Raw genomic sequence first — 19,993 nt, forward strand, 5'->3', positions numbered from 1 at the left:
ACATTTCATAACGAACAGCCACGGTGTTGGTGTGCAATGAACAATGGCCATGTGGCGTTAACCAATACGTGACTAGGGCGGTGCACCGGCGGGGGCTTAGCAGGTAAGCGCGTCAGCTTCGGCTCTTGCCAACATCGCAAGGCATACATTATAACCTGACCTTCCATCTCAACCTTGTTAATTCCTATCTCAAGAATCAGCCTTGTCCGACTTTCTCAATCCTCTGTCACGCACCAGAACCCTTACACGCAAATAGCAAGATGGGTGTATGTTATCAGCCAGCTCCTTAGCTACCCCTCCACCCCACCATCGTCATAGCTAACCAGGCGAAGCTCGCATCTAAGATGCAGGCGGCTCAGGCTGCATCTGGCTATCCTCCGCCCGGTGGACAAGGCGGCTACGTAAGTCTTCAAGTGAAGGGTGATGTTGGCAATGATTCACTAATGCAACGTAGCCTGGACAGCCACAGTATCAAGCGTATCCAGGTGCCCAAGGTGCCGGTGCTCCCGGGGTAAGCCCAAAGCTCTTTCTTTCTCTTGTCACTTGCTCTGCGTCGTCATCGCCCTTCCCTACCCGCCACTTAAGACTGGGCATTCGCAAGCCTCTTCTCTAGTTCTCCACTTGCTTTTGGCTCCAATAAATTATCGCACGCCCGGCATCCACTCTGGACTTTTTCCGCCACACTTCGTTCCTGGACCTAGCCACACATGCCTCTATCAAGCAAGATGTCATCTAGCTATACTGCCTATCAGCCCAACGCCGGGCAGGCGCCAAATCCTTATGCGCAACAACAACAGCCTGGTCCTCCTATGCCTCCGCGTCCTGGTTCGTATGCGCCGCCGCAGTCGCCTTTTGCGCAACCGGCAGCTCCCACCCAATATGGCGCATCTTCACCATATCCACAAGGGCAGTCAGGGTATAGCAGACCCCCGCCACCACCGCCAGGACAACAGCCTTCATCTCCGTATTCTCAATCGACATTCCCACAGTCCCCACAACCAGGTCAAGCGCCCCCCGCGCAATGGAATCAGCCACAGGTCCCGCCGCCGTATGGACAGCAACCACCACAACAGCCTTACCAGCAGCAAAGCCAATGGGGCCAACCACAGCAACCCGCTTACGGACAGGCGCCGCAGCAATATGGCCAACCTTACGGCCAGCAGCCCGCTTTCCAACCGAATGTTCGTACTAATTTAGATTTCTTCGATTTTCAAACCCACGTATGAGCAAAGGCGCAGAGCTAGTGACTTTCCGCGAAGATTTGTGCAGAGACTAACGTGATATTAGGGTGGACCACCAGGACAGCCTCCGCAGGGCCAGTATGGCGCACCTCCACCACAAGGAGGATATGGCGGCGGCCCGCCCCCTCCCCAACAGGTTCAGGCCGGACCAGCTGAGATCGCGGGCTACAAGCAGCTTCTGCAAGCCTGCATCCAAGAGAAGGGCCTCCAGAACTTCCCAATCTGCCAACATATTGACCAGATTGCTCAACAAGCGCCCGCGAAGATCAATCAAGTCATCTCGCGCTGGAAGATCCAGAAGGAGATTGCCAATGACATTGTAAAGCTAGCGCTTTACGACATCGTGCTATACATCGGTAAGTTGCTCAGCTCGAGAATCGTGATCAAGCTGACACACATTAGATGACAGTGGATCCATGCAGTTCGAAGAGGAAGGTAGCCGTATCACAGATTTGCGCCTTATTTTGGACCGAGTCTCGTTCGCTGCAACTCTCTTTGACAACGATGGCATCTCTGTCCGCTGCATGAACACCGATCTTTCGGGAGCTCGCAACCAACAGGGTCGACCTCTTCAAGATGGCGTCGCGACTGAGGCTCAGGTCGCAGAGATCATGCGTGGCGTCAACTTCAAGGGCCTCACACCCATGGGTACCTCTATGGACAAGAAAGTCATCCAGGAGATAGTACTCCCAAAGGCACGCTCAGGACAGATGCAAAAGCCAGTATTGGTCATTGCCATCACCGATGGGCAGCCAGCGGGAGAGCCTTCCGGCGAGATCTTTAAGGTCATCAAGGAGACTTACAGACAGCTCCAGTCGACGCCCTACGGCCGTGGTGCTGTCGCTTTCGAGTTTGCTCAGGTAGGAAACGATGTGACCGCAAGGAAATTCCTCAGTCAACTCGATGAGGAACCCGAGGTTGGCCCTATGGTTGACTGCACGTCCAGTAAGTCTCATACGATCCAGACTAGACCTGTGCTAACGCAGAATCAGACTTCGAAAACGAACAGGAAGAGATGATGCGCGCAAACCCTCCTGTCGATCTTACACCCGATCTTTGGATCATCAAGCTTCTTCTCGGTGCCATTGATCGAAGCTACGACTCGAAGGACGAGAAGAGCAACCCTGCACCTGGCGGCTACGGCGCACCACCTGGCCAGTATGGCGCACCTCCTCCAGGTTACGGCCAACAGCCACCCCAGGGCTATGGCCAACAGCCGCCGCAAGGCTATGGACAGCAGCCACCCCAGGGTTACGGTGCTCCCCCTGGTCAGCATCCGCCCCAAGGATACGGTGCTCCACCCGGCGCACCTCCACAAGGCTACGGTCAACAAGCACCTCCACCAGGTCAGTATGGCCAGCAGCGACCGCCCCAAGGAGGCCCCGGCGGTTACCCAGGTCAGCAGCAGTATGGCCAACCCCCACCCGGCGGCAGATACTAGGAGTTGGGCCATGTAGCTTTTCCCAATGGCGTGAGTACTCGTTCAGATGATGGCTCAGCGTGGGACTGGCATAACCCGTAGGTTCTGAGAATCGTCACTGGCGAACGTTTTCGAACAATTTTACGCGACATGTCATTACGACTCTCTTTACTCCGTGAGCAGTGACTATCTTCTTTAGAAGATACTGCCGGACGTATCTTTCCGCAATAGGCAACCTTGCAGACAGTCTAGTACTTGACTAAGAACTTGCTTTATTAAATACACATGACGCGTCGTGTAAAGTGATTCTACCCTTTATACGCCGCAATCATCATTGTCCAGCACGCACCACGATTCGCAACTTCAAGAGGTGGGATATGGAATGTGAAACTACACGATGCTTGAAGCTTTGTTTAGCTGTCAAACAGACATGGCATATCGTGCGAGCTGGTGCGTTGTTGAAGCCGCGTTCGCATAGCGTTTGCGACACTTCACCAGCCGGCTAGTACAAATGAAATTCACTGACTGGGCGGACTATTTATGTGGCTACTATGAGTTTCTGACTTTAATACTCACCAATCCAATTACTTTTGACTACTAGCAGATCCCGACATCTCCAATCGCCGCAAAGTCCCCAACACCCGAAGCGCAATCATGCCAACCAGCCCTGCACAACTACACGGCGCAGCCTTGATCGCACCAATATACCACATCACCATCAAAGTCCTACCACCTTCTTCATCTAGTCACTATCTCACGCACATCCGCGCTGTCGACAACCCCGCAGAGATCGCTCGCACCCGCGAACACCGCTCATTCAGAACAGCAGCACACGACTGGAAACACGAGCACTTCACATGGAATTCTTCCGACATGGACCGCGGCCTGAACATCAGACCAAGAATCAAATGCGAGCTGGAGTGGGAGAGAGACAAGGAAGATGAGGAGACGGCGCGGGATATACGAAATCTAGCGGAGCAGAAGGGTGAAAGGGTGCCGGATAAGCGAGAGGCGCTCGCTATGGCCTGGCTAGCGAGGACGGGCCAGATGGCTGTTGGTAAGTTTGGCGTTTGTCCAAGTTTGGCGGTGTTTTACGATACTAATGAGTTGTTAGGTCGTGCCATATACGAACCCGATTTCGGGGTCAGGGATGAGAAGGAGTTCTTGATCATCAGCAGGAGAGCCGGAGAGTCCATGGAGGCGAGCCTATATGTGGATGGGAAGGGAGAGGAGAAGTTTGTTGCGAAGGCTGTCGGGGAGAATCATTTCGACGCTGTTATGGTGCTGGAGAATGATTTGGTCGAGCATCACAGGCGGAAGATGCGGAGGTAGTACATGTCGAGGTTGCAAGGTGACTGGGGTCTCGGCTTTGATGTGATCGAATTGTTTGCATGCACCCTCAAGGCCTGCTATATGGAGTTTGGAAACGCGTGTATCATATTGAGTGGTATTATTCATGAGGATCAGGCCTATACGTTGAAGCGTTCTATCGTTGTATGAATTGGATGCTTCTTGACTGTCTCTCACCTTCGATTGTCAAACCATGACGTAGGGCCTAGAGGCCCGGGTCCTTGAGCGTTTGTCTGCCACGCGCAGCTAGAGCTTCCATCCTTGGATCTCTATGCTACCCACGGTAGAGTCAACAGATCACAACCCGCAGATACGATTTCTCCCATCAACCCCCACATCAACCCCATGCACGTTCCAGATGGCCAGTTTCGAGGAAATAGATCGCCGGCTTACGAGAGACTTCAACGCTGCTGTTGAGCTTCTCCAACAAGACGAATTTGAGAAGTGTAACGATGCTTTGCGCAATTTGCTCGCCGACTCCGACATCTCTAGATATTACCGCATCAGATGTTACACAATGCTTGCAGGTGGTTTGGATGATTTTCATGAAGCATACGCCTTTTACGTCAAGGGTGAATCCCTTTGGCGTCTTACGGAGGCATGGTTTCGTGTTTTCCCGACTCCGGCTGCGAAACAGACGCTGGATGACCTTCGCGAGTGTTTGGAAGAGATAAGGTCAGTTTCCTCTATACTGTTCGGAGGCAGAAACTAAATTGCATACCTTCAGGGAGGCTTTGCTCAACGACGAGCAACGACCCGAGACTGTGCCACTTCCCAACGTCGAGGTAGATGTGCTTCGTGCTATAGGAGCATGCTATGACGGAGTGGAGGAGGACCTTGAGATCGCGGAGGTAGAGGAAAAGGCGTGGTCAGAGAACGAGATGAGCGACGAGGACATGGGCGGCGAAGAGGAAGTGAACGACAGGGAAACGAAGGCTGAGATCGAGCATAAATTGGACGACAAAGAGGAGAGCGAGGCCCAGAGGGCTGGCGAAGAGCAGACAGCGCTACAGGGTCAAAAGCCAAAGGGCGAGATGGTATGTCTGAAAGCTACTGCTGTCACAGGGGTTGTGTTGACATCGCGCAGGTGCTACCATACCGTCCGCCACACATACGCTGACCCAATTTGGGTAGAGACAGGAAAATCATGTCAGAGAAGTCCTGAAGGCCACATGCTTGATCGAGCACCCAAGTTTGAGTCTACGATAGACGCAGACCAGGTCAGGCTGGACAACCCAGCATCTTTGTCGGCGTCTAGGATATCGATCCCTACACACAACCTCTGTAAGACCTTCCTGTAGCGAGCAAAAACTGAGAGTTTGTCACGGATGAAGTGGCTAGAGTTTGTCATGGACGAGGTACTCCACCCGCCACGTGCACCTTCCGCTGTAGCAGTAGCGAGCCAACGGAAAAATTCCCTTCAACGTCCGCAACCTTACAACACTCCCGTGTGACGAGTGTGACTTCAATGTCTGAGTCAAAGGCGCACTCTATTCGTTGCTCTTTCAGTGTTTAGATTGCTCGCTTGCGGCTTCCCGGGGAGAATAGATTACCCCAGACGAAAACCAGGGACGCGCGAAGCGCGCCGCTGTGTGCCACAACCACATTCGGATGCCGTTTCAATATCACCACAATATCAACTTTTTCGCTTGTGATTGGAACACTGAGCTATCAAGAGCCTTGGAAGCTACACGGCGCGCTGCATGTGTGTGGCCATGGAACAACAAGCTATGTTTCGCCATAGCGGCTATGCCCGTTGCTGCTACAAAGCCCTAGGCAATGACTTGTAATCATCTAACAGTACTATGTGATCCTTGACTTACCTGACACGATCGGTCGATGTGCTCCGTCTCTGATTGGGAGTATCATGAGAAGCCATACAGACGATGAAGACCTTTGAAGACATATAAGAGTAGGTAGAAACAAGTGCAACGGATCAGCATCAAAGCAACAACATTCGCTACCATTCTCTCACACACTCCACGATGTACACATCCGCACTCCTCCTCGGCGCCATCGCTGTCCTTCTCGACACAGCATCCGCCCACGGCTTCGTCAAAGGTGTCAACGTAAAGGGCACTTTCACCAACGGTTCCGACCCCGTGTGGTACTACTTCTCCAAAGACAGCCGCCCCCAAACCGCAGGCTGGGACGCATTGAACCAAGACATCGGTTTCGTCGAGCCCGCATCCGTCGGCACAGCAGATGTGAACTGCCACAAGAGTGCCACTGCAGGACGTCTCTACGCTAACGTCAACGCCGGGGATACCATTGAGTTTGAGTGGAACACTTGGCCTGATAGTCATAAGGGCCCGATCATCAACTACATCGCGCCTTGCAACGGTATGCCATCTGTTTAAACCAGTCCAGCGCGCACTCTTACTAATCACTTATTTCATGCAGGCGATTGCACCACTCTAACCCCCAGTGCTCTCCGCTGGTCCAAGATCTCTCAATCTGCCATCGTCAGCCCTGGAACTTGGGTTACAGACACGCTCATCAAGAACAAGTTCAAGGTCTCCACTGTTCTTCCCGCCAAACTTGCTCCTGGCAACTACGTTATCCGTCATGAGATCATTGCTCTTCACGGTGGGCAGAACGTGAATGGCGCGCAGTTGTACCCCCAGTGTAGGTCACTCATCTTCCAGGCTGCTTTCGATGTAAAAAGATCATATACTAAGTATTGCTGTAGGCTTGAACCTCAAGGTCGGTGGTAGCGGCTCTGTTGCACCGACGGCTGGCGTTCCTGGTACCAGCTTGTACACAAAGGACATGCCGGGTATCGTGTTCAACATCTACACCAATCCTACGACTTACACGTTCCCTGGTCCGGCGCTGTGGACTGCTGCTAACTAGGCGCTGTTGTCAGAGCTCTGTGCTCGAATGCAGAGGATTGGACGACTATGGGCTCTAGGGCCTTGGTTCTGAACTTGCGACTGACAATGTCAACTGCGGGCGGGTGGTGAACGAGTTCTCTTCGTGTTTATACTTGGTTGTCTTGATATGTACATAAACCCGACATTCTTTTATCGGATCGCACCTCGAATTGCAGGCGATCTTCAGAGGGCTCCGTTCAGTGTCTTGTGTAGGCCTCATGAGTGAGACCCGTGAATGTAGCTGGTTCAGCAGGCGACGCGTGAGCAAACTGTCCGTTGGCATGAGCGCGTGAAGTTTTGTAGAGGTATATTGCAAGCCTAGCTCGATGCCTAGAATTGAAACAGTAACACTAGGAGGACTGATCAGCCAACCATGGGTGAAAAACGCCAGACTCCTCATTTCCCTTTTGAACAATACACTCGACACACGGTCGATCACCTTCTTCTCCACTTGTCGCATTGCTCTCACTTCTTGACTGTCTTAGCAGCCTTGCCAACAACCTTGACCAGCTCTCCGTATGCCTCGGTGAACTCCTCGTCACCCTCGCCGGCCTTCTTGCCCATCCTGTCCTTGCCGATCATGACCACACTAGTGGGTCGCTTCGTTGCGCTTGCCTCGCCGAGCTGCGCGCGGCTCTTGATGTAGATGTAGGGTACGTTGTGGTCTTCGCAGAGAACGGGGATATGCGCAATGACGTCCATGGGCGAGATATCGGCGGCGATGACAACAATGGCGCTGGGGTCGTCGAGGGAGGATCCGGCGCCTGAAGCAGCGGACTTGCGCAGCGCTTTTACGACTTCCTTGACACCGCGACGGAGGGTCTTGGACTTGGCGGCTGTAGCAGGATGAACGTTAGTCTTGTTCTTTCAAGTGCGCAAACAGGCCAACACATATGAAGTGGGAAACATACACTTCTTGACGGTCTTGAGGATCTTCTTGACCTCCTTGTCGTTGTCTGCGAGAGGGAAGGCAAAGGGAACGAGTGCGCCGCGCGGCTCATCACCGTCCACGACGTTGACCATTGAGACTTCTGGCTCCTTCTCGAGCTCAGCCTCGAGCGCGTCTACCATCTCGACATCGCCCTTGACCTTCTTTTCCTTCTTGTCCTTTTTGCTCTTGGACACGCCGTCTGTCTCTGCGCGCTTTTCCTTCTTTTCCTTCTTGTCCTTCTTCTCCTTCTTCAGCCTCTTCTCTTCGATATCTTTCGACATTGTGTGGGTAAGCGACTGTAGGTTTTGGGTAGGAATTAGAAATGCGAAGATGTGGTGGCTGGTAATGCGTCGTGCTGAAGTCGGTTTCGCGAAATTTTGGAAGAGAATGAAGCTTCATCTAGCGGGCCCCGGGGTGGTCTGTGCGACTAGTGGCCTTTTCAAGAACCTCCAGGGCTTGGAATGCTCAACTTCGCGAAGAACACAAACATCACAGCAAGGCAGATATCAATTTGCGTTCATGTCATGATGGCATAAGAAGACGTATTCATACAGTACTATTTGAGACCGATTTACACCTTGACTTCATATCCACTACCGTAATATCTCCCATCTCCGTCACCGCGAAGTCGAATCATGACATACTATGGTATATGTAAGGAAATAGCCCAATGCCACCAAGAAAAGGCATTACCGAAGTACAGGCAAAAAGAAATAGATATTAGCAAGAATGCAACAAAGGCAGCGCTAGTAGCAGAACCGAAGTGAAGCAATAACGCGCCTAGGGCCAGCCTTCAACAGTCCAGAAATGCCGATGGGTATGAGCGAGGGAGAGGTATTAGAAGAATGCCAAATGAGTAGAGCATGAGCTCGAGAGTGTAGGAATCTGGACCAGACCCGCCCTGTGCGCCGTATTACCCCGATCTTGAGAAAAATGAAATGAAATGAGATAAACAATAGACCGATGCTGGGGGCGCCAAACTCCTTGCCATGCTCCCAGGTGCAAGGAGAGGACGAAATATAGGAAGGAAATCCACAGTCTGTAAAAGTAACGCGACATGGAAACAAGATCGTGGAAGATCGCGACCAGTTCCGGAAGCTGTCTCTCGCTTAGTAGGCCATCTGCATCTCGAGCACCTGGACACCACCAGCAGCCATTGATGGCGTAGCGGATCCGGAACGAGACGACATGGCATCTTCGTAGCCAACAAGTGCTTGCGAATGTAGCTTGAAAGCTTCGCCCATAAGTTTGGTGATGCTAAGTATCGTTAGTGCCAAGTTACTGAAGAACAAATAGGCATTTACATACCCCCAAACGACGACCTCGTCGATCATGCTGCCCCATAGTCGCGCGACAGTGGAGCTCAGCTTTGCACCGTAGACATCCACGGAATCGTCGTCAAACAGATTGCGCAGCTTGTTGTACATGGCCAGCTCCTCCTCGGTAGCTGGCTCTTCGTCGTGCTCCAGGCGGTAGAGCCATAGTGTCAAGATGACCATCAGATCCATGCCGGTAAGTGGATGCTCGATGCTCCAGTTGGTAGCGGAAGTTCGGGCAACCCAGCGTATGCCTTGCACGGCAGCAACCTCGATGCAATCGAAGCATTCTTGGATGACCTTGATCATCTCTGGTGAACGCTGGACCTTGTCGCGGGCATTCGTCATAGCAGCAGCTACTTCGTAGGAGTCGTGATAGCGGAGAGCTTCTTGAATGGACTTGAGATCGACCACGAGTCGGGCCCTGGTATTCCTGTACAGCGCCATGGCGTTGAAAATGAGAGGATGGCCCTTGTGTGGAGCGCTCAGTTGGACAACGACTGTCTCAGGCTCGCAGAGCTCAAGCGACTTCTCCCATGTCTCCAGGGCCAGGCGAAGCTTGTACTCGGTGACTACGTCTTGGAGAGCTTCAGGGCTACGCTTGTGGTACCATACTTCGAGGAACAGTGCGTTGATCATGACGCGTGTCGCGAAAGCACTGTAACGAGCAGTCTCGCCTTGGAATAGGTTGTCATGCGCTTGGCGGAACGTGATGATCCTGGAAGCACTCAGGCTCTCGCGCCAGGCTTCGTCATCTGAAACCTCCATGGTCCAGAGCGACTCCGAAGAAGGCAGCTCCAGGGTGTCGAACTCGTTGAAACCCATTGCAGGAGTGTGGTTGTAGGTGAGCGTCAGTAGGCCGAAGAAGATATAGACCGCATAGTAAGTCCGTCGGCATTGCTCGTCGACAACCCATTCTTCGTGGTTTGGCTGAGCGCCATCACGAGCATCTGATCGGAGCTTGAGCTCGTACCGATTTCCAGCGACCATCTACGATGTGTTAGTGGCGATCGTGAGCAAGACACACTTATACGTACGTTGGCAAGAAGACTCTTAATCGAGCAAGCCCACTCAAGGCCCTTTGGATCACCACTCCAGCTAGAGAAAATCATGTTGAGCAGGGTGCTCTGCATCGTCCACAACGGGCATTTGCGGGAACTGAAGTTTTCCTTATTCTGAAGGAACTGGTTGACTAGGACCTTTGATCCAATGTGCAGCATATAGGCTTGGTCTTGGTCAAAGATGTACAGAGCACCTATCGATAGCACAGCAAGCAATAGCGGGGCAGACACCTCGGTGGGGTTGAAGGTGGCGGGGTGCAAGAAAGGCAGGTGGTGGTGGAACAGATCGAAGTACGTCTTCAACAGGCGGTTCAGCGTGTTCAGACTGGGCAAGTGGAACGTCTCCAAGAGCGAGTTCTCACTGTCGTACTGCTTGATGTTCTCGTAGATCCTTGCACACTGCTCTTCAGAGTCCAGCTGAGGGGCGCGGGTCATCATCAGAGCCTGATTGGGGCCGGGCGACTTGCGGTAGTCAACTGGTGACACCGGTCCCATCATGGAGGGGTAGGGTGACAGGGCACCAGGAGTACCTAACCCATTGCCGCCGTTCATTGCTGAGAAGGTAGGCGCGAGGCTGTCGCTGCCAGACATGGTGCGCTCCATCAGGGGTGGAAGCTGGTGGGGATGCGAACCGAGCGCGCTGGCGCTGTTGAAGGCTGAGTGTGTGTTGGGCGACGACTTGGGCTCGGATTGAGGCACCATTGAGTCTCGCCACGGCATCTGCGGAAGCATGTTCTGGCCAGGGGCAGTGTATGGGATGACAGGCTCCATCATCGATGGGCCCGTGGGCGAGATGACGGGCTCGTTGTGCTCGGGGATCATCTCGGGCTCTTGGCTCGCCATTGCCTTGTGGTGGAAGTCGGTCATCAACATGGCCGCAGCGTTAAGGTCCTCATCCTCGTGCATCGCATCGTTCTCAGCTTCGATGCGCTCGAGTGTCGTCGCGCTCTCGGCCGTGGCTTGTTTCTGTTCGGCTGCCTTGGTGTTCGTTCGGCGCTTCTGCTCGCTGGGGAGGGGCGCGCCACCATCCTTCGCGTGAACGGTGCGGTCGTGTCGAAGGAGGAGATCGCGACGTACGAATGTCGAGCGACACCTGGATTTGGAGTCAGCACATTTCCCATAATGCGTCTGTGCAGGGCAACATACTTGGCACATTTGAACGGTCTCTCTTTGGTGTCTGTATGTCGTCGCAAACGTCAGTTTCAATCTTTCCAACAAACGCGGGGCAGGTAGCAACAACAGTACGCGCGGGGCGAACGCGTAAACAGCTACCCCGCCCAGCGAAGCTCCATCGCGACGGAAAAGACGGGAGTTTTGACGTACGTGAGCGTTCATGGCGCGATCTATGTTCGCTACGGCTGAAAGCGCGGTTGCAAAACTGGCCTGGACGAAGTTCAGTGGATGTTCTCACATACAGCTCCTCGTGCAGGGTGCTGCTGACATTTGTATTTTTTTTCAGGCGCGCCTGTTTTGCGCACGGCGGGCGAGGAGTTTGATGCCATCTCAATGGATGGAATGGGGTGTTAAAGCGTGGTGGTAGATGGACGATGTGTCGCGCTGTACGCTTCGTGCATCCCGTGTGTCGGAAAAAGCTGCGAAGGAATTACCGGTGAGAGAAAAGAGAGGAAGTCGTAGGCGTCAGCACCGTATGGCTACGCGTACGACGATGGAACAATAATGGCTACTGTTGAAGATGAGATGACCTCGGGGAGGGGTGACTTCAAGGAGGACCAGTGCAATGTCGCTGGCGAGGCACCTCTAGGGCTACTCTGAGAGGGGGGGTTCGCCCGTGCGTCCTGCGTCCGCCTCATCGCTAGATACATCTCCCATCCCTGTGAACGGATAACACGCTAGTGTATCTAACGCGACTTGTCCAGTGTCTAACATCTATTAATTGCGATGCTTTTGCTGGCTCTGCCAGGTGCTTGTATAGCTGGCAGCTTTGAGGTTGCCAAGATGGTTAACAGTGACAGACACCCCGCTACCACCCAAGGTTGCGAGGTACTCTTGACTATCGCACACCGAGGCCATCAACAACCTCTGATACTATAATAATCATCCCGAGTTCTTACATCCCGGGGTAGCCCTAACCATTAGGCTTCTGGGCCCAGGTGTGCGACATGGCAGCCGCCTGTCCAATGATTCTCCCACAAGAGCCTCAACGAGTATGTTTCGCCGTACCACCCGCTGTCACTCTCTGGCCAGCAGACAAAGTGGCGGTAAGAACAAGGTCGAGTACACTCTTGGAGGAGTAGTGGGCCGCCAGTTATCAGATGCAGGCCATGCAGATGGTGGCTCACCGCCTCACTTCCCACCTGGGGACGCCTGCGCCAGTTCTTTGCAACAGCTTTCAATACCAAACAATCTGTCGCCCCTCCCTCCAGGCCGGCTGGTCTGTGTTGCACGATGACGAAGGGCGCGGGAAAAGGGGTTGCAGAGGGGTAATCACCTTCACAACATGACGCCCAGGATACTTGCAAGTCGTGCCACGAGTAATTTCAAGACGATCGTCGGCTGCCCTCTGGAACTCTATCCATACTTTCGGGCCAGGATCCCGTTCCCCGGACCCACACTGGCATTTAGTCAGGTCCACACCTGCAGTAGACTGCCACGGCTTGCAGAGCTCACACGAACATTCAACGCCGCGAACACGGTGCTTCTTGCGTGTGTCGACAGACACACCGATTCCACCGACCCGTCTGGCTGAGGTCTTTCGGCTCGGGACAACACCTACACACGATCGAGCGTCCCGTCAGCAGAAAGTGGCAGAGTCCGCTAAATTATGCCCCGCTTGTCTTCGTTCAATCGGGGGAGCGCGTATAATCCTGGACCTTATAGCGTCGGTCGCGGCCTAGCAAACGCTCTTGCTGCCATGACACTCTCTTACCCTCACCGTTCCTGAACACAAGCCACCGCTACACATGCCTTCTACAACCCCTCTAACGGCCCCTCATCGACCACTGTATCAGCGAGGGGCTTTACTTTTCACTGAAACCCCCCGCGCTAGCACGCTTGCCGTAATGCTTTAGAAGCAGATGGTGGTTTCAAGTGGCACTGGATGGCCCTTCCGCGCGCTCACGGACGCGGCAGGGCCGTACTCATCCGCCTACGCCGTCAGGTAATTTCATTTTGATCGAGGCAAACATCTAGCTCATTTCAGTGAAGACGAATGGTGGCTGCAAATTCAACCCGGTATATTGACGTGCCATCATGCCCAGTCCCATGTGAAAGGTACGCCCTTTCGGCCCTGCAGGACGCAGCGAGTCTGCCATTGGGTTCAGCGGATACTTCGATGACATCTGAACGGCATGTCGCTGCAGGCCCCCACGTGCAGCACGGCAGCTATCGCATCCTGCTCTTCGTTTGAGCTTCTCCTTCTACAACGGCACCTCTTCATTTCTCAACAATGCCCATGTCTCGGGAACAGCAAAGATCTTGATCAATTGATGGCTGATCCTCCGGCCCACCAGCCAGTGTCGCAGAACCCAGGAATGCCTTTTCCGCTTCCACGCGACAAACCAAGCAAGTTTGAGACTGGTATCGGCCACTAAGATCCGCAATAATCATTCCGAGCTTCCATCACACCTTCCACGATGAGATGCGCGTGTCAGTCACCGCTCTCACCCAGATGGCCGAAAGGGCCGCGGAATACAGCGCCGGATGCTGTGATATAGGCATGCTTTTGTAGTATCACGGTGTAGCATTGCCGCGCCTCAGTCGCTGCCTGTTGTTCGAAGGATTTAGAGGCTCAGACGAGTAGCAGCACAAACAAGCAAAGGTCCCCCGCTGAGTTGCGGGGCATCGAGTGACATCCCGTGCAAACGAAATGCGTAGGGTCGGTAGATGCAAAACGTTACAGGTGGTGCAAGATAGACGGTCGCACAATGCTCGATGCGCCGGTATCCGCCCGCAACGGGAGGGAAGTCCTCGCTATCCTGGAGGACCACGTTTCATAGCGCAAAATCCCGAGAATATGCAACGAGTCAGACAGTGTTCTAGATGACAACTGACTGAAAGTCCACCGTCCCCGCTGCATCGCCAGGCTCTGCGGCGTCAATAGCTGTTGCGTACCACAATGAGGGCCCGGTGGGGCCGTATTATCAATGGCATATGTATAGCATGCATGGTCGGTGTAGACAGCCACGACAGCCTCGTTGACAGCTGCGGCGTGAACCATGGAGATGTGCCCGCTCAGGGACCATCGCTTACCATCTGGCTACACTGAGTACATGCACAAACGGCTGCAGGTCGGCAGGGCAAATAGATGTGCATGGAGAGCAATATGTAGCATGTTGGCGGATTCCGAGAATAATCCTCCTGGGACGGGTCCGGGTCTTCTTGACACATTGTTAGCTGCTTTTATCCAACGCCCAACACGTGATCCATGGATGGCACAGCGCGTCCCCACTCCACCGCTGCTCACGACGCCCACCCTGGTGTTGCGTTTCTTTCGCTCGAGCCCATTCTTCTGCTCAACCATAATCACACGAGAGAGCTTGCTACGAGGCTGGATTCGCTGCTCCGGCTCAGCTAAGCGCGAACGTCAGGCTCCTCATTGCCTGGTCCCCTCTAGTCCAATCAAGCAACCCCCGGCTCTAATACACATCCTCGAAGGCGTAAGCTCAGTCGGCCCACATTGCGACCGCGTCTACTTTAACCCTGGGTTGAGCAGAGGGGTACTCGCGCCTGGGCTGTTGTTGCCTCCTCCACCCACACGCCGGTCGCGCCAACAACGTAGACTCGTTCAACGCCATGAGCTTCGGCACCACGGACGCGGGCGGCATGTATGTGCGCGCCCTGTATGACTACCAGGCAGACGACCGCACATCTCTCAGCTTCCGGACGGGCGACATAATACAGGTTATTACCCAGCTCGAGAGCGGCTGGTGGGACGGAGTCATTCACGGTGTCCGCGGCTGGTTCCCGAGCAACTACTGCGCCGTCGTGCAGCGCCCGAGCGAGGACATCGAGAGCGACAGAGACGGCATCGACGCCGACGACGACCATGAAACGCGGTCGACGGGCGGCGGCGAGTTCGACACGTCGGACGGGGAGTCGCTGAGCGGCGGGAACGACACCATCCTGCCCCTCGAGCGCAATAATGTGCCGCACAACAAAGAGGAGGAGGCCGCGTTCTGGATACCCCAGGCGACGCCAGACGGCATGCTGTTCTACTTCAACACCCTGACGGGCGTCAGCACAATGGAGCTGCCCCTCGAGTCGCCTTCTGCGAACGAGAGCGGCCCACGCAACCGCACCGATGTCTTCATCCCCGACATGTCGCGACCGCCAGCTGAGCTGCTCGCGTCAGGCTCCGGCTACCACATGGAGGACACCGACGACGAGACGTCAGCGTCCGACCTGGAAGGGCCCGGCATGAAGGGCTCATTCCGCTCGCGCGTAAGTTTTGCGCTACTCTACGTGGAGCGAGTACTGACACTGTACCACAGCACAGGCAGCGCTTGTCCGATGGCCTCTCATCGGCAACCTCGATGGAGTCAATGAACGCGGGCTACCCTGGCAGGTCCTACGACCAAAGCGGCATGAGCTTCGCAGCCTCTTCCACCATGCCTCCCACCGGCACCACGGCCACTTCCTTTGCGAACAGCCCAGCTCTTAGCGGGTCGAACGGCACCACAACTCAAACGCGCAAGTTCTACGACGACGTGAGCCCGGTTCCTCTCACCTGGAACAGAATGGTGGAGGACATGCGCCGCGCCATAGAGCGCTACAAGCAGGCTATCAACAATAGCGACAGGTCTGAGTTTGTGAAGCGCGCCGAGGACGTTTCGGACCACCTGCGTTTGCTGCTCGCTGCTGGTTCAGGGACCACGGACAACCACTCCGGCAACCCCTCTATCATATCTACAAATAAGGCCTTGTACCCTCACTTCCGCGAGACCATGTCGCGATTCTCCAAGTTGGTGCTGTCTTCGCATATCGCTGCCTCCGACTTTCCTCCCCCCGATTCCTATTCCAAGTGTCTGAAAGAAGCAGAGGGCGTCCTCAACGGAGTCTTTGGTTTTGTCGAAGTAGCACGCCAGCAGCGCGGAGAAGAGATTCCCCGTCTCGTGCCTGGATTTGTAGCCGGGAACACCACCGGAGGCAGTTGGCAGAATAACGGAACTGACACCCATGACTCCAACAATTCCATGTACTCTGACCAGGACGACTATGAGCCCTCCGTTGAACCAACTCTCAAGCTTGACTCGCGCGTATTGGAGAGACTGCAGGATGTTAAGCGCTTGATCATTTCCAGTCTCCGGCGATTGGATGAGCAACTGATGGTCAGAGACCCAGTTATATCACATAGGAAACACCAAGCGATAGGTGACCACGTATGCAGTGCCGCAGGAAAGGTGTTGGAGGCGTGCCGACCCTGGATCTCGACCATTGAACAGATCAACCTCGCTTCTCTCGACGCAGATACTCACGGGCAGCAACTCAGCGAATTCAGTGTCCAGAAGCAAAAGGCCTACGACGTCGTATCTGAACTCGTAATTGCGTGTCAAGGAGTAGCCGCACCCTTGGGAGACGAGTGGGCGGAACTACGTGGTGATTCACTTGAGGACCGCATCAATGCGGTGCGAGCAGTTGTCCGAGATCTGGAATCGACGTGCACCCAGCAATACGGTCTGTTGCAACAACTTTCGGATACAGTCCCCCTGTCCGACATTGTGAGCCGTGCAGACCCAAGGAGAAACACCGATAGCGAGCTACCAAACCATACCCGAGGGCCATCTGGACAAGAGAGACCTTTGCTTGGCAACATTCCCAAGGCAGACACGTACAGTGCAGGCACACCTCTTGGTGTCGACGAGGGCAAGATCGAGCCAGTACGATCAGCTAACAGCAACAAGAAGCTCAAGGACTTCTTCGGTGAAGTCCCTGTTATTCCACAGCAGGCGATCGAAGAAACCCCCGAGTACTTGAAGCTCGACCATGAGGGCGAAATATCCTACGATCACAAATCCGTACCACCACAGCTGAAGGGTGGTACTTTGGCTGGTCTTGTCGAGCAACTGACGCGTCACGACCGTCTCGATCCAGCTTTCAACAACACCTTCCTGCTTACGTATCGATCATTCACCACGGCTTCTGAGCTATTCGAGATGCTGGTCAAACGATGGAGTATACAACCACCCCATGGACTGGCCAAGGAGGACTATCAGCACTGGGTAGACAAGAAACAAAAGCCGATCCGGTTCCGAGTTGTCAATATTCTTAAGAGTTGGTTCGACAATTACTGGATGGAAGGTAACGACGAGGAAGCACGCATCCTGATCCAGCGGGTGTACAATTTTGCGAAGGATCATGTTGCCACAACAAGCACCCCTGGAGCGGCACCACTGATGACATCAGTGGAGCAAAGGTCTCGCGGCCCAGATATGCCCACGAAACGCTTAGTCCTCACGTTGAGTGCACAAACGCCGCAGCCTATTCTGCCCAAACACATGAAGAAGCTCAAGTTCCTGGACATTGACGCAACGGAATTCGCCCGACAACTCACGATCATCGAATCCAGACTATACGGAAAGATTCGCCCTACGGAGTGTTTGAACAAGACCTGGCAGAAGAAGCTTGCCCCCGGTGAACCTGATCCGGCCGCAAACGTCAAGGCGCTTATTCTCCACTCCAATCAGTTGACGAACTGGGTCGCACAGATGATCCTTACACAACAAGACGTCAAGCGCAGAGTGATCGTCATCAAGCACTTTGTCAATGTCGCAGATGTAAGTCAACGAACGCGTGCATGCGACATCCATTGCTAACACAAACCAGAAATGCAGGCAGCTGAACAACTTTTCTACACTAACCTCGATCATCTCAGCGTTAGGAACAGCACCTATTCACCGCTTGAACAGGACCTGGAGCGCGGTCAACCAGCGCTCCATGGCAACCCTGGAAAGCATGCGCAAGCTGATGGGTAGCACCAAGAATTTTGCGGAGTACCGAGATACGCTCCATCGAGCGAATCCACCCTGTATCCCTTTCTTCGGTATGTACTGCCCCAGCAGCATCCCTGCATCAACCGGCTAATCCATGTTGCCAGGTGTCTATCTCACCGACTTGACCTTCATTGAGGATGGTATCCCATCGCTGATCAAGCGCACAAACCTCATCAACTTCGCAAAGCGCGCCAAAACCGCCGAAGTGATCCGCGACATCCAGCAGTACCAGAACGTGCCATACCCACTACAGCCCGTGCCCGAGCTGCAAGACTACATCCTCACCAACATGCAGTCTGCAGGCGACGTGCACGAGATGTACGAGATGAGTTTGAGCGTCGAACCACGAGAACGCGAGGACGAAAAGATTGCAAGGTACACTACCTATTTCTCCTTTGATCGTTCCAAAACTGGGCTAGAAGGATAGAGAGAAAAACTCAAATCAAACCCCCGCTTCAAGAGGAGGACACAGCAACAAAGCGGGGATATGAATGCGTCTTTTGGAGAGAAGATGGGGCTAACGGCGTTTTAGGCTTCTCTCCGAGAGTGGATTCTTGTGATGAGATTGTGACAAATGACGATGATACCCCCCCTCGCACGAAACACTAGCATTGTTGTTTCTCATAGGAATCTTTGGAGTATTTTGGTTGTTGTTTTTTGGTATTCGGCGTTTGCTTTTCTGGTTTACCCACACCCCCTAACGATGGAATGAAACGAGTTGGGCTTTTTGATCTTCACCTTGGTTACTGCTGGCGTAGAGCGAACGCTTCACGCGGGTGCGTATAATTTGCTCCCTCTCTCTCGGGTCTCGCAAGAACCGGTAAGCTCCGCTCATGGGACGGGATATTACGATGGGCGCTTGCGGTTGGGAAAATCTTTCTTGTTCCATAGGTAGCGGAACGGCATGTCTTTTTGTCGCTGGCGCGCATCTCTGCAGTTCGTAGCTAATTCACACGCGATTACGATTTCTATATTCAGTGTCTGCAGCCATTGTGGCGAAGACATGCAGTATCATGACCCAGGGTCCCGTATGAAGCATATTCCTGGACGCTTTCTCGTGTTGTAGCTTGTCCGTTAGTCTAGGGCTCGTGTCTGGTTATTGGACGAGCGGCAAAGGTCGCTCGGCGTTTCTTTCCACCTCGTATCGCCGTCGACCCTGACTCTGACTTCTGCTAGGGTGCCGATCTAACGGAGCGACTCAGACGCGAAAGTGACGGTGAACAAAACACCAGTTCACGATAGGGCTGTAGGGTGGGGATCGTCACTTGTGCTGCGATGAGTTGTTCATTTGTTTAGTTGTGCGTGTGTGGATGCCATTAGAGGGTGAGGCATTCTCCGTCGCTGCTGGCCGGTGTCTCGCCTTGAACTTTACTCTATACTTTCTGCCGGCGTGTGAAGGAATGAAAGCAATCCGCCCTAGCTTCAGGATCTCAATCTGGGCTGGTATGCTCACATCGTCAAATCGTCAGCGTGGTAGTGCATATCGCAGACACGCGTGGATGAGCACTAGCACTCTACGATGCAACGCAAACTTTGCACCCCAGTGCAAACATGTCAGACTGCTTTAGTGCTCGCGGATGGATACTCTCGTGTTCCTCATCGGCAGATCGTCCTGTGCGGAAATTTCAGATTCCGCGCAGGAATGTTGTCCATCCGACGTGAGTGAGCATCGTGACTGATCCAGAGCTAGGAACGCTGCTTCCTAATGCGCACCCACTGCAATGGTCAGCGCAACATGGTACTAGGTACACACATCGGAGGTGAGGCAGGCGCTACAGTAACCTCACCCCCGCAACGATCACCGAGGCGCCCAGCGACGGCCTCATGGAATAATTGCCCCAGACTTCCA

The 19,993-nt window shown here is 53.9% G+C and overlaps 7 protein-coding genes across 7 annotated transcripts; 5 read left to right on the plus strand and 2 right to left on the minus strand.

Moving 5' to 3' along the window:
• Positions 1 to 260: 260 nt before the first annotated feature.
• Positions 261 to 2,682, plus strand: J4E83_002987 (uncharacterized protein; the record flags this gene model as incomplete). Its single annotated transcript, XM_049329927.1, has 7 exons — positions 261 to 266; positions 327 to 401; positions 455 to 511; positions 990 to 1,181; positions 1,288 to 1,597; positions 1,644 to 2,186; positions 2,234 to 2,682. The coding sequence occupies 7 exons, from the start codon at positions 261 to 263 to the stop codon at positions 2,680 to 2,682; spliced, it is 1,632 nt and encodes a 543-aa protein (XP_049190423.1).
• A 633-nt stretch (positions 2,683 to 3,315) lies between these two features.
• Positions 3,316 to 3,993, plus strand: J4E83_002988 (uncharacterized protein; the record flags this gene model as incomplete). The annotated part of the gene is made up of 2 exons (XM_049329928.1): positions 3,316 to 3,718; positions 3,776 to 3,993. 2 exons carry the CDS (start codon positions 3,316 to 3,318, stop codon positions 3,991 to 3,993), a joined length of 621 nt encoding a protein of 206 aa, XP_049190424.1.
• Positions 3,994 to 4,369: 376 nt separating this feature from the next.
• On the plus strand, positions 4,370 to 5,312 carry J4E83_002989 (uncharacterized protein; the record flags this gene model as incomplete). Its single annotated transcript, XM_049329929.1, has 2 exons — positions 4,370 to 4,686; positions 4,739 to 5,312. The coding sequence occupies 2 exons, from the start codon at positions 4,370 to 4,372 to the stop codon at positions 5,310 to 5,312; spliced, it is 891 nt and encodes a 296-aa protein (XP_049190425.1).
• Positions 5,313 to 5,996: 684 nt separating this feature from the next.
• On the plus strand, positions 5,997 to 6,867 carry J4E83_002990 (uncharacterized protein; the record flags this gene model as incomplete). Its single annotated transcript, XM_049329930.1, has 3 exons — positions 5,997 to 6,354; positions 6,415 to 6,639; positions 6,704 to 6,867. The coding sequence occupies 3 exons, from the start codon at positions 5,997 to 5,999 to the stop codon at positions 6,865 to 6,867; spliced, it is 747 nt and encodes a 248-aa protein (XP_049190426.1).
• Positions 6,868 to 7,352: 485 nt separating this feature from the next.
• On the minus strand, positions 7,353 to 8,099 carry J4E83_002991 (uncharacterized protein; the record flags this gene model as incomplete). Its single annotated transcript, XM_049329931.1, has 2 exons — positions 7,353 to 7,723; positions 7,799 to 8,099. The coding sequence occupies 2 exons, from the start codon at positions 8,097 to 8,099 to the stop codon at positions 7,353 to 7,355; spliced, it is 672 nt and encodes a 223-aa protein (XP_049190427.1).
• An 828-nt stretch (positions 8,100 to 8,927) lies between these two features.
• J4E83_002992 (uncharacterized protein) lies at positions 8,928 to 11,350 on the minus strand (the record flags this gene model as incomplete). The annotated part of the gene is made up of 3 exons (XM_049329932.1): positions 8,928 to 9,075; positions 9,127 to 10,124; positions 10,172 to 11,350. 3 exons carry the CDS (start codon positions 11,348 to 11,350, stop codon positions 8,928 to 8,930), a joined length of 2,325 nt encoding a protein of 774 aa, XP_049190428.1.
• Positions 11,351 to 14,947: 3,597 nt separating this feature from the next.
• On the plus strand, positions 14,948 to 18,704 carry J4E83_002993 (uncharacterized protein; the record flags this gene model as incomplete). Its single annotated transcript, XM_049329933.1, has 5 exons — positions 14,948 to 15,595; positions 15,646 to 17,928; positions 17,978 to 18,194; positions 18,249 to 18,519; positions 18,677 to 18,704. The coding sequence occupies 5 exons, from the start codon at positions 14,948 to 14,950 to the stop codon at positions 18,702 to 18,704; spliced, it is 3,447 nt and encodes a 1,148-aa protein (XP_049190429.1).
• Between the last annotated feature and the right edge of the window lie 1,289 nt (positions 18,705 to 19,993).

The sequence above is a fragment of the Alternaria metachromatica genome (assembly GCF_023757995.1).
Source record: "Alternaria metachromatica strain BMP 0045 chromosome Unknown scaffold_5, whole genome shotgun sequence".
Lineage (NCBI taxonomy): Eukaryota > Fungi > Ascomycota > Dothideomycetes > Pleosporales > Pleosporaceae > Alternaria > Alternaria metachromatica.